The 12,702-nt window shown below is 40.3% G+C and overlaps 1 protein-coding gene across 3 annotated transcripts in view; it reads right to left on the bottom strand.

The window, feature by feature from the left end:
- Nucleotides 1–3,748: 3,748 nt before the first annotated feature.
- BBOX1 (gamma-butyrobetaine hydroxylase 1) overlaps nucleotides 3,749–12,702 on the bottom strand; it is a 40,647-nt gene continuing 31,693 nt past the window's right edge. For all 3 annotated transcript variants that reach the window (XM_053945337.1, XM_053945338.1, XM_053945336.1), the window contains 5 exons: nucleotides 11,620–11,818; nucleotides 9,193–9,298; nucleotides 8,094–8,290; nucleotides 7,223–7,389; nucleotides 3,749–6,087 (listed from right to left, as the gene is read on the bottom strand). In XM_053945337.1, the coding sequence (XP_053801312.1) occupies nucleotides 5,927–6,087; nucleotides 7,223–7,389; nucleotides 8,094–8,290; nucleotides 9,193–9,298; nucleotides 11,620–11,818 (830 nt within the window). In that variant the 3' untranslated portion in view covers nucleotides 3,749–5,926. The remainder of the gene's footprint in view (nucleotides 6,088–7,222; nucleotides 7,390–8,093; nucleotides 8,291–9,192; nucleotides 9,299–11,619; nucleotides 11,819–12,702) is intronic.

Genomic DNA, 12,702 nt, shown 5'->3' with positions numbered 1-12,702 from the left:
CCCCAGAAGGGTCGAAGCTCCTGCCCAGCCTCGCTGTCACGGGCGAGGGGCAGAGAGAGGGAGCGGCAGAGACGGCGGGGACGCGGCACGGACGGCACGGCACAGAGCGGGGGCCGCTCTCAGCGCGATGCCGGCAAAGCCGCAGGTCCGGCGGGGCCGGGCGGGGTTTGACCGGCACGGGGGGATCCGCCGAGAGCCTCCGGCCCCGTGCGGGGACTCCCGCAAGGGCCCAGGGGCGCCGGGCTCCGGCCCTCTGGGCTTTATTCTCCGGCGCTCCCGGCCCCGCGGCTGCGGGGAAAGAAGGAACGGGGCGACGGGAAGAGAAGAGGGCTAGCAGGGCATGAGAAAGGGTAGGGAGGGAGGTCGGGCTGTGGAGGAAAGCGGGAGGGCAAGGGAAAGGCCGGGAGCGGGGAAGAGGGACGGTGCACAGAGGAGGGAGAGAAGAGGAATAGAACGGAGGAGCGGGATAGGGACAGAGCAGTGTGGGGTCAGGTTTAGGAGGGAGAGGAGGGGAGGGTCTGCGGACAAAGAACAGGAATACAGGGAGGAGGAAGGAAGGGTAGACGCCAGGGACATACGTCCCTCCGGGAAGGAGGAGGGGTCAGGGTCCTTGAGGCACCGGAGTAGATGGTGAGGGTCCTTTCCAGTCAGATTGGGTGTTAATAAGGTCCCAGTTCACTGGCTGCTCTTATGAGCAGAGGCTCACCTGCGGTAGAGTCAGTGCCAGGGCTGGACTCCGTAGTGGCAGCGAATTTTCCCGCGGTAGCAGCAACTCGTCAGATCCCCTCCAGTCCCGAAAGCGAGAGAGAGAGCCAGGAGCTGAGCCCAGCCACTCAACCCCCAGCCAAACACCTCACGCCATCTCTGCCTTTCCCAGGAGAAAAGCCTCTGGCTAGGAGGCTGCAGCCACATTGGCCACTTTCTTTCTCTCTCTTAAGTACTGGTCGTTACTACCTCTTAGGCAACAGATGGGAGAGAATTGCCTGAGAGCAAAGGAAACAAAAAGGGGGAAAAAGAATTCCTAACCTTCAACAAGGCAAGACCCCCAGAAGAGGAGGAAGAAGTAGAGCCACAGGTAGTTATGTGGTCCCTATCCCTGGAAAAACAGTGAGAGATGCAAAAAGATTTCAGCTGCCAGTCACGTGGTGACTGTACATTTGGTTTACTTGGCAATCTTGTAGATAAGCCAAGAAAGCGAACGGATAGGATCTTCCTCCTACCTGACCCGTTCTTGTGTGTTTGCATGTCCAAGTGAAAGACAAGTTGCCAGGAAGCAGTATGGAAAACCCAGGGGGGAGCACAGCGCTGAAGACAGCAAAGGACAGGAGACAGCTGCGGACCGGCGCGACCAGGAGCGAGAGAACCGTGCCCTGCTCCTTCCCAGCCGCGCTGCGGGAAGTTAACCAGCTCCTCCCTCACGAGCAGCGCTTCAAGGTATCCTACCACAGTGCTCGCTGCAGCAGCTGCTTCTCACCCACTGCCCTTGGAGGGCATTGTATGGCCTCTAGCACATTTTCGTACCAACACTCCTGTTTGAATAAAAACAGGGCAAGATTTCAGAAATTGAGTACGATATAGTCAGAAAATTTCTGTATCTTCTCCATGTCTGTTGTTCTGTGATTTTCACTGCTTTGAATGCATCCAAAAATAACTTGAAAGAGACGCATAGCTTGATTATTGCCAACGTGAGTAGATTTTGGTTCAAATGGCTGCTTGGAAAAGAAAAATAATAGAGAAATCGTCTTCTGCCATCCACATCCAATGTTCAGACCTCCTGACTTACACTTTGCTTGAGCTAATGGCTAAAGACTTGTATCATGGTACAGCAACCAAGAAAATCTTCCACCTGCTTTAAAAGCTATTGGCCCCTTAGTCATTAAAAACAATTAAAAATACTTAAAACTTTGGACTATTGTTTGTTTACTTAAAAAGGGGATTTTTGTGTTCTTTCTGCATCTTGGTCTTTACCATCTTTTTTGTCCTACTGGACTGGCATAACAGCATGGGGGATATTTTGCTGTAAGTTTGAAATGTGTGTCTAAAATACGTTAGATAATACCACAAGTGATTTCAGATTTCCAACATGAAACTTTTAACTATGGACTTGCTCTGACAGCTGGCTTTATGAGGGTATAAATTAAAGTAAAACCTCACTTACCTTAAGGAGAATTTGAGACAAGATCACTAAGTATGTTCTCTGATTTGTGACAGAGAAAAATACAGTACAGAATAAATACATATTTTTCAGCCAAAACTAGACACGTGACGGAAGGCTGCATTTGATTTGTTTTGAATTTACAAGTGTGACCTTGTCACAGCCAAGACAGCCCAAATGTAAAACAGGATTGCGTATGCCTTTATGCCTCTGGGTAACATGATTCTGTGCCTAAGTATATACATTAAAACCATTTTAGATATATCTGGACACATATATATATACACACACACACACACACATATATATATATATATAAAAATTAAAATATATTTCAACTTGTACACCTGAGTAGCTAGTCCAGTTTTCTTCCCGCAACAGGCATTTGGAGAGCTCTTTGGACTCAGGTTTACCAGCCAAAATTAGTTGGCTCATCAGCAGCAGAGTGGAGCCTGTGCTGAAGTGATCCACAGAGATGTGAGTGTACTGATCTGCTCAAGATGCTACTTACTTTCAGTAAACTTTAAACGATAGCTGGAAATCTGCTTTATAAAAGAAGATTTTAAAAAGTATACATGAAAACAGTGCTTTGGGATTGGATTCAATATCCATTGCTACAAAATGCAGTAGGAGGAGAAGAAAGTTAGGACAAAAGAGAAAAGGCATTTTCAAATAGTAAAATGAGTATATCTTTTTTTCTGTTTCTTCAGCCAGTTGCTGACCACAGCCTGGTTAGTTGATGTATCATGAACAGCACAAAGCAAACAAAGCATTAGAACTTCTGGATTATGACAGCTGAGTGAAATCATGTCCTTTACCACCCTCTGGATACAGCCCAAAAGCTTCTTCAGTGTTGTATTGCAAATACGTATTGCCAGCTGATTCTTTTCTTGCTGCTATAAGTGGAAAAGACCTTTTAGTCTGTGAAGGCCGAGGTACCCACGCTGGGCGACCGGCACGTACCCGTACTGCAGCTACCTCAGAAGCCAGTGCTATCCTCAACCTTTGCAATGTCATCTTCCGTGTGGTTTTGGAAAAGAAGGAGAAAAAAAAAAAAAAACCAAAACCAAAAACCATTTGGACCTTCCTCTGTTACTTAGCCCAACCAGGTATCAATAGTCATCAGGAGATCTACTTTCAGAAATACTCTCTTTTCCCAGTACGACTAAAGTATTAGGCAAAGGAATTCAGAATTAAAATCTCTGATATAGATAGTAGCTGGATTCTAGAAGCTGAGCAGAGGGTTTTCAGGCACAAGCATAAGTTTTGATTTGCATTCAGTTTGTGTGGGTAGTCTGTCCCTTTTCCAGTTTAACTGGATATTGTGCTCATGGAGGCATTATAGGAATTTTATTTTTTTTCTTGTGCAGGACTTCATGTTTGCACCAATGAACAGTTTTTACCATTATTCGTACGTCGTTCTGTTCAAAGTGATGGGTTTAGTTACATTTAAACTGCTGCATGTTAAGTATACAGGACGAATGTATATGGATCCAGGTCTGATAACATTTACAAATATTTGTAACTAACAATGACTTCATATCCATTTGTAAGATGTTATGGGCGAGATTAGCTAGAAGCCCAAACCAGCAATCAGTTCCATAAATGCTTTTAATAAAAAGAAATTTGAATGGAAGTGTGCAGAAAAGTACAGAATACAAGTGGAAAATATCTCTTCCCTATTAAAGACTGGTATAAATCACAAGATATCTTAACAGTTATAAATTGCAACATTCACTCCGTTTTTATATGGAAAATATCACAGTTAATGCAGAGCATTATGAATATAGGTATTAATCATTCCTCAGCTTTTCCCTTTTTATTGCAAAGACAAAAATTTTTTTTTTCTCATGTTTCCAGAATAAATTATTAAAGAAGGCACTGAGAGATTTAATTACCCCTAAACTCCAGATTTGTTAGATTATTTAATGAGGTCATAACTTTGACAATAACATTTCACTATTTAATAAAGAGGACTACATTCAAACTGCCCTATGACAAAAAGGCTTATTTGAGTTTTATCTGATTATTCAGCTGATCTCTGTTGTTAAATGATGAGCAGGAGCTATGGAAGTGTTTGCAAACTGATCTTAGGTCACAGAATCATAGAGTGGTCTGGGTTGGAAGGGACCTTAAAGATCATCCAGTTCCAGTCCCCCTGCCATGGGCAGGGACACCATCCACTGAATCAGGTTGCTCAAAGCTCCATCTAACCCGGCCTTATTTTAATTCTACGGTTATTTAATTCTGTAATTGTAGTTCTATTGTATTACCCTTCCAAGAAGAGACTGGGATTTATTTGACTTGGAAGGAACAGTTTGAAAATACACAGTTGAACAGAAGGATTTGAGGGTGGAAGAGTGGTTATTTTGTCCAGCTCACAGCATGGTGAGAGGTATCCTGTTAACTCTGCAGCTATAAGAACAGTGAAAAATAAACTCAGTGGACATGTTGCTAAGTATGAAAACAAGTACTTTGACATTCTTTCTTTTTCCATTTGGCATCTGAATGTACGGAAAGAACTCCACTGCTTTGGCTGCAGTCATTTCTAGATAATGTGATTTTTATTCAGAATCCAGAGTAGAGGAAAACATCCTAAAGACCTATTGGAGGTGTAACAAAAATGAATTTGGGTTCAGTTGCCACATTTCTGTCACATGCAAAGTCAATACCCACTTCTGCTTTGTCGTTTCTAGCCACCAAGCACCATCAGCATTCCTCCTTTTGACTCTACTCAAAAATCTGCTGTACAGAGCTTAGGTCTGTACATGGCCTCTGATAGGATTTCCGATCCTGTCTACGACCTCTGCGCTAGGAGTGATTTATCTTCCTAATGCAGAGGAACATTAATATGATGCAGTCTTCGGTAGGTTTGTGATTTCTGAGCTTACGGACGTGGAAATGTAAAAAAAAATATTTGTGGCTGTGATAATCAAAACATGTACAGGGGGATGTATAAATGGATAAATACAGCCTGTGTTCAATGACATCATGCATTACAGCAGAGTCCTACCTAAAATAAAAAAACAGTGTGGTTTTTTTTTTTTTGATAGTGAATTTTAGTTATGATTTATGCAATAAAGAATGCTTCTCTGAAAATAAAGGAAGGTGCCGTTTATAACAAAATTTAGTTAACGATACCTTTTTCGTTTTACCTTTCAAGCCTTCTAGGGAGGGCAGGTAGATAGGTAGAGGCAAAGGAAGGCATTGTGATCCGCAGTCAGTCCAGTGAAGTGACAATCTTTCAAGGCACTTTGCACGCTGCTTTTATAAAAGCACATCAACTTACAGACATAGCAATATATTTCCTAGATTCAAAGACCAGGGCACAGATAAATTGTTATGAACAAAATGTTTCTTAGCTTATAGAAATCAAAAATATATTTATGTCAGACTCATAGAATTGTTTGGGTTGAAAGGGACCTTAAAGACCATCTCATTCCCTCTGCAATAAGCAAGGATACCTTTCACTATCCCAGGTTGCTGCAAGCCCCACCCAGCCTGGCCTTGTACATTTCCAGGGACTGGGCAGCCACATTTTCTCTAAGCAACCTGTTGCAGTACCTCACAGTAAAGAATTTCTTCCTCATATCTAATCAAAACCTACCCTCTGTCAGTTCAAAGCCTTTACCCTGGTTCTATGACAAGCCAGGTTCTATGACATATCAGAAGTGATATTAGTTTCTGAAAAGAAGACTCATTTTTTTTAATATTGCTGTTGTGACTGAGGTTAGATAATTTACGTTTCGCTCATTCTAGTTAGAAGAAAGCTCAATCCCTATTCAGGACCCTTTTCCTAAGGAGCTGGAGCCTTGACATGACTACATCCCAGTCTGCATAGGCACCTTCCAGGTGACGTGTCACTTCTGTACAGGATGGGTAGCTTTGGCGACCATGAAGCACACGCCAGTTATCAAATGTCAGTATGTCTCCTATAAAGAGATTGCACAAAGGTCAGTAGTTGGAATGCTAGAGTGGATTCCTTCAAAAAAATACAGAGGTAGATTCATATCAACAGTTAGGGAGTAATAATTTTAAGTAGCCCAGCTGGAGATACATCACAACAACACAGTAATTTTAACTTTCTCAACCAGAAAGGCCAGTTCCCTTTTAACATCTCCTTTCATTTCTTGTATAATGAGGCGTTAAAAAGCAGAGTGGTAGAGGAGTCCATACTGAGAAAATCAAGCCTTGAGGAGAATGCAAATCCAGAGAGGTGAAATAAATAAAATGGGTAAAAGCCACTAGGATACTTTTTATTTGATTAGTCTAGTACTATTTGTACTATACATATACATACTGTCCCTGTTAAGAGAATTTCATGAGAACAAAGTCAAAACACTGAAAGTTAGGAAATTACATGATTAATGCTAGAATATCAATTTAATTTTTCTCCCTTGTGTGTCACCATTATGGTAAATCTTGAATTAAATAAACTTATAGTCTTTCTTATCTTCTCCTCATTCCCTCTACCACCATTTGCGTTAATCAACAAAATGGATGTCACTAACACAATGTAAGGCACTTCATTTTTCCATTAATGTCATCTTACACAGTATTTTATTGTGTGTTCCCAATGGAGAGAGATTAATTTCCTCACAGACATTTTAGGCGCAAGTACCATAGTATATGAGGCAGTCAGATGCAAAGATGAATTTACTTTTGTAGTATCTCTTGAGAGATTTGTACCTTTATTTTAATGCTGAGGAACGAAAGAACAGAGATCAAGGCCACACATGACATCACACATAGTATTGCCAATCTGTGGCACTATCGATACATCAATTTCCATTATGCTATGTAGCATAAAATGCCATTTTGGATTTAGTTTAGAGACACATTTGGCTAATTTATAGGTAGACTATTCCCCCCGCCACTTTTTTCTTCTTTATAGTGTAACAATGGCAAAAGCAATCTACGAGATGAATGTAAGAAAGCAGTATGAAATAAAATAGATGATAGAAAGACTCAAAGGTCCTCTCGGTACTAGTGCCAGCAGTGTTCAAGTATTTTGGCTGTCAGGAAAAACATGTGAAAAATTGTTGTGAGGAGAAGCAACTTACTGACCTGGTTTCAGCTTGTAAGTAAACTTATGTTCTGCGCTGTTCAATAAATCATTAAATTCCTTTAGAGCTGCATAAAATGGCCTCACTTTTTCAGCTGGTATATCAAACACAGTGTCTCTTGTTGCATTATTAAAATTGATGCGAATTGCTTGGCCTCTGGAATCCGTGCTATAAAACAAAGAAAAGGGGGAAAAAAAAAGGAAAGGAAAGAAGAAAAAGGAATGTATTCTGTTGTTACTGAAACAGTTCAAGACGATTAAACAATAACTGAATTCTCCTGCTGGAATATTAGTATATTTCTATAGTAAAATTCAGATTGATATTGGATTGGATTTTGTTAATTAAGACTAACTAGGAAAAGGGATAATCAGGAGAAAGCGCAGACAATTTGCTCAAAGATCTATATTACACACTCTTTAATTGTAAACTTTTAAAAATAAATTATAGACTTTTTCTTAATCAGAAAAGAATATGAACATTTGCATTTCGTCTTCTGATAGTATATAATTCTTAATCTAAATGTTTCAAATTATGACCTGTCCTTGGCTATATATATATGTATATATATATATACACACACATTGGCTGGCATTTGGCTGTTTGCTAACCCGTGCCTGTGCCTAGGAGTTACTCTAATTACCACCACTTTTTGTTTGCGTGCAGCAAAACCGAGTAAGCGGCACAATGCACAGAACAAGTCACACATTCCTCCCAAAAAACAGACTACAGATCCCAACCAACCAACTCCACCCAAACCTAGAACTACAGATCAAGTTAAACTGGTGTTTTCCCACAAGGTGGCAGGAGCAGACCTTCTCCTACCAACATGTCATCCAGGGATTTTCTTTTTAGGCGCTGTTGAAACTACTCACTCTATAATCGTTTGTTTACAGTGCACGGCAAAATCACAGTAATCCACCCCAACATCAGTGTAGTCTACAGCAGTAGAGGTCAGGATCTGATATGCCTCAGGATTTTGTTTCTTCAGCTTGTTGGATACATGAAATCCATCTACAACTTCACTTTCACCTCCTGCAGCTGTTTGCTTTATACAGTGAAGAAACTGAACCTGGAATGAATTAACAGCTCTTTAAAAAAATAATTGGTTTGCATATTTAACAGTTTATTAGCATCAGTTCTCTCACATCTGTGGTTCTTTTATTCCGGTTGTTTGTTTGGGTTTTCTTCCCAGTGACAGACTGAGTTCTCATTGACTGCAGCTTCACAACACTCTGCCACCAGTATCACATAGGCAGAAAATTAAAATAGCGTGTTTATAAATCCATCCCATTGGGATATCTTCTAATGCTTCCAGCCTGTGAGTCAGTGGCAAAGAGGTCTTGCTTCTTTCCTTTGAGTCCCTCTTTCTCTTCCTGCTACTTTCCAGTTCTCTGGAATGATGTGAATTATGTGGCTTACACTTTGATATGACAGGAACTAGGTGAAAACATGTTTTCTGTGCTTGTCCAGTTTTACAGAATGGCCCTGATTTTTCTGTCTGTCATCCAAGGGCAAACAAGTATTTATCTTGTACCAGTTCACAGAAAACAGAATATACCATCTTAATTGTATTTCTTTCTCTGTTCCCCTCCTGAGCTGAAGAGATGAGTCCTAAAATGTCACAACCTGACTACAGCATTTAGACACCTAACATTCGTGAAATAATCACAACAGTATTCAAAACCTATAAAGGGCCCGAAAGTTTTCTCATGGGGTAATATTTTCAATACTTTGTGAATTTAATTTAAAAATTATGGGATATACGGGAGACTTACGCCAAATTTACGTCATACTGTATAAATCGCATGCCGTGTGTATATAGATTACCATATGCAGATTAATATATCGATATTTTTACATTGCTCTTTTAAGACAAAATTCAGAGCCACTGATCACCAACCGTATTTCACGCTACAGGAACATTTCCCTTTTCCATTTTGTGGGGTGAAAAAGTCAGTAAATTCAACTTACCCCAGGTGGATGCTGCAGAACTGGATAATCAGTGTGAAAACAGAGTCTCCCAGTTGTATAAGCTACGTTGTTAGCATCTGCTTTGTCTTGCACTTGCCAAGTTGGTCTTTATAACGAAAGGGAGAAGAGAAAACATGTTAGAACATCCAGCCAGCATGCCAGACAGTGCACATTGAAACTGTGAAATCACAGTACAAGAATCACTTCATCTTTGGACATGAAAAATTGTAACATGATAAGGAAATAAGGATTTAGCAGTGTCCCTCCACCCCGACAGAGGCTTATTTCAGCAGTCCTAGATAAACTTCAATGTGTCAAGGGACATCTGACACCAGGGTACTACCTAGAAGTAGGATGGCTTTCCAGTGGTGGCAAAGGACAGCTGAAGACACTAACCAAGAGGCTTCTGCCAGTAGAAATGATCCTAGTACTGATGCTTCAGAAGTGAGTGAGTAGTAGAGTATAAGTGAGTATAAGAAGCCGGGCCATTTTTTCTTATCAGCCTTCCACTTTCCCTCTGCCACATGCAGCACATCATCCATGAAATACAGAACTTGTAAAGGCCATGTAACTTTCCCCAGAAGTTATTTTAAGGATTCATAATCTTAGAAAATATAGAGTATCCTTTACAGGCAGATCTTTCCTGTAAATTGAAAATTTGCTGCTGGAGAAAAATGTCTTGATGAAAGACTTTGACGCTTCTTCCCTTTCTACGACACCCTTTTTGAGAACTAGCTCTGTTTATTTTATTACATAGTTTCTCCCTTGGAATGTGACACAATCAGTAAAAAATTTTCTGACAACTGCAGTGAAAAAAGTAAGTCACAGCTATATGACAAAGACATGAATACCTCATGTTGCTGCACAGACAAAATGTGTTTTGAGTGACACACCATGCAGGAGAATTTGAGACCAAGAACCACAGGTTTTGTTTACACAAAGTTCACATGATTGAAGACAGTCCTTGGCAGATGCATGTTATAGATCCAGGTGTTTGTCCGGAAGAGTGTAATTTACCACACACATAAGTGACCAAAAAGAAATTATGAAACTAATTTTCCCTTGTGGAATGCTATAGATAAAATATGTTCCAGATGGTGTGCGACTAGTTTTACTTCTTAATAACAGTTTAAAAAAGAAAATAGGTGAAAGAACATGCAGATAAAATCATTTATATATAGTATGTAAATGCTTTTGTACTAGGAGTGCTATTTAGTATAGAAATTATGCAAAATGCTAAAATTAGATTTCTGCAATCTCCAGAGGGAAAACCCTCTTGAGTATTTGCAAATATGTTTAATTGCCTAGGAGAAATAGTTTTTATTATTTGGTACAGCACTTGAGTAACAGCACATATTCATCATCACGTGACTTCAGTACTCAAGTATGATAATTTTAACCACACTTCCACAGTCTGACAGCCAAAAAATAGCCCCTTTTTATAATTCCTGTAATTAGTACTGAAGGCAGCTAGATTTGCTCCATCTTTAATTTAATAGGCTATGGTGTTACTTGATGGCTCTAAAACAATTTAACACATTTTAATTGTCACATTTATATGAAATATATAAACTTGCTGGAGTGGCAACGCTTTATAGAATCATCAGAAGCTTTTGCAAAAGTCACTGCTTTTGTACTGTCAGGATTTGCAAGGGAAGCTGCTCCCCAGGAGCTTTCCTTCCACACAGGGAGCTTTGGTCAAAGCCCAAGTTACTGACTTGAAGTCAAAGAGGCTAATAGGGAGCTCAGCACTGAGTATGGAAAAATCAACATTACTTTGTCTAAGTCTCAGCTGAGCTGAAGCATCGACTTGGCCAAGTTGGGTGCACAGGCAGTAATGGCATGTCAGAGGACTCCGGGACCTTAAGGAGAGCAAAGTGGGTTGGAATGGTTTGTGGTTTAATAATTAGGGTCAGATTTCAAAGCCCATTTTTCAGGCTGTTTGATAGAGTAGGAAGAGTGGCACCAAGCAGGTGTAGCAATTTTTTTGCATTAGATAGCAACATGGGTTCAGTCTTCATCAGTAGAAAACCAGGTTGTCCGAACAGATAACAGATCTGTCAGAACAGATAATTTCCTCTGTTCAGAACGGGACTGGATTAGGGGTTTTTGGTTTTGTTTCATGGCACAGGTAAGTAAGTATATATCACCGTTACCCTATATGCAACAACATTTGTTTTAAGGCACTTTTCCTTCTTTCAGCAGTTAGTGTTATTTCTGCTCTTCTTTACATACCCTACCTGTCAAAACAAAGCAATTCTCTTTTATGGTAAATGAACATGATGCCAAATTTTCTAATATAGAGAGAAAAAACCATACACCTTGCTTTAAGAGCTAAATCCACAAAAGAGATACAACAAGCTTAGATGAAGAACATTAGAGGTAATTACATACTGGCAAAACAAAGATTCTATAAAACAAACTCACCCATAAAATGTGAGACGAAGGAACCCAATCCTGTGGCCAAGTCTAATCAATTCTCCCTGCCTTGTAGCAGCTCCTGTCAGTAGAACAATTCCTACTTTCTTTAGGGTGCACAACCACTTGTATGCACTTTCATCATTGTACATGATTTCTTCAAAAGCTATTTCGGGAAGTTGAAGGTCTGAGCCCCAGTACTGACGTTCTGAAAGGGAAGAAATAGAGAAACAAGTTCTTAGCTGTTTTAGCATCAAAACTCAGGACATGGTCAAAGCAGGAAGTTAGTGGTATTTCTATGTATTTGTGAATATTCCTTCACCTTCAGCACTGGCAACTGTCATCTGGCTTCACATCCAAACAGCTATGGAGCCAAAGGGAGACCAAAGCTGAATTCAAAATGTTTCTCATATTACTTAACTTGAAGAGAAATAATTTTTCTGGGATTTTAGCCTTCGCCAGACTCTGAAATGTATTTGGGAATAAGACTATAACAGTGCCTGCTGACCGAAGAGATATTTAATCTCTACCATACCTCTACAATGTGGAAATTGCAAAGTGTCAAGGAAACTGAACTCTACACTGATCCTCCCAAAACAGCTACTAAAACTGAAGAGCTTATTTTTTTTTTTTTTAATGTTTCACCACTTTGCATTTTAAAAACACCAACAAACAAACAAGCATAGTCTCCAAACACCAACAAAACAAAAAAATCTAGAGAGTAAATACAGTTCAATCCTCCCTAGCAGGGCCATAAACTCTTTTCCTCAAAGTTTCACTTTTCTTATATAAATTCCCTTCCAGTGACAAGTGTAGCCAGCATCCTTAATGGTTTAGGTTTGTCCCTCTTTTTAAAGGTGCAAGCTGGTACACAAATACATATAAATCCTACCTCAAATTTCAGAGAAGAAAGGCTCCTAGTTTCCAGCCCTTCAGTGACATGCTGATGCAGTCAAGAGCTTAGCCTTTGAGCTACTGCAGGAGCAACCTTTCCCCCTTCACACTGGCCAGTGTACTCTGTAATGGCACCATGGTAAATACACCGCAAGTGGAAACCTTGCATATAGCTCCAAGTGGTAATATGAATGTGAC

This window comes from Vidua chalybeata, chromosome 6 (assembly GCF_026979565.1).
Source record: "Vidua chalybeata isolate OUT-0048 chromosome 6, bVidCha1 merged haplotype, whole genome shotgun sequence".
Taxonomy (NCBI): domain Eukaryota; kingdom Metazoa; phylum Chordata; class Aves; order Passeriformes; family Viduidae; genus Vidua; species Vidua chalybeata.
The sequence above is the reverse complement of the archived record's forward strand: the minus strand, read 5'-3'. Positions and strand labels throughout refer to the sequence as shown.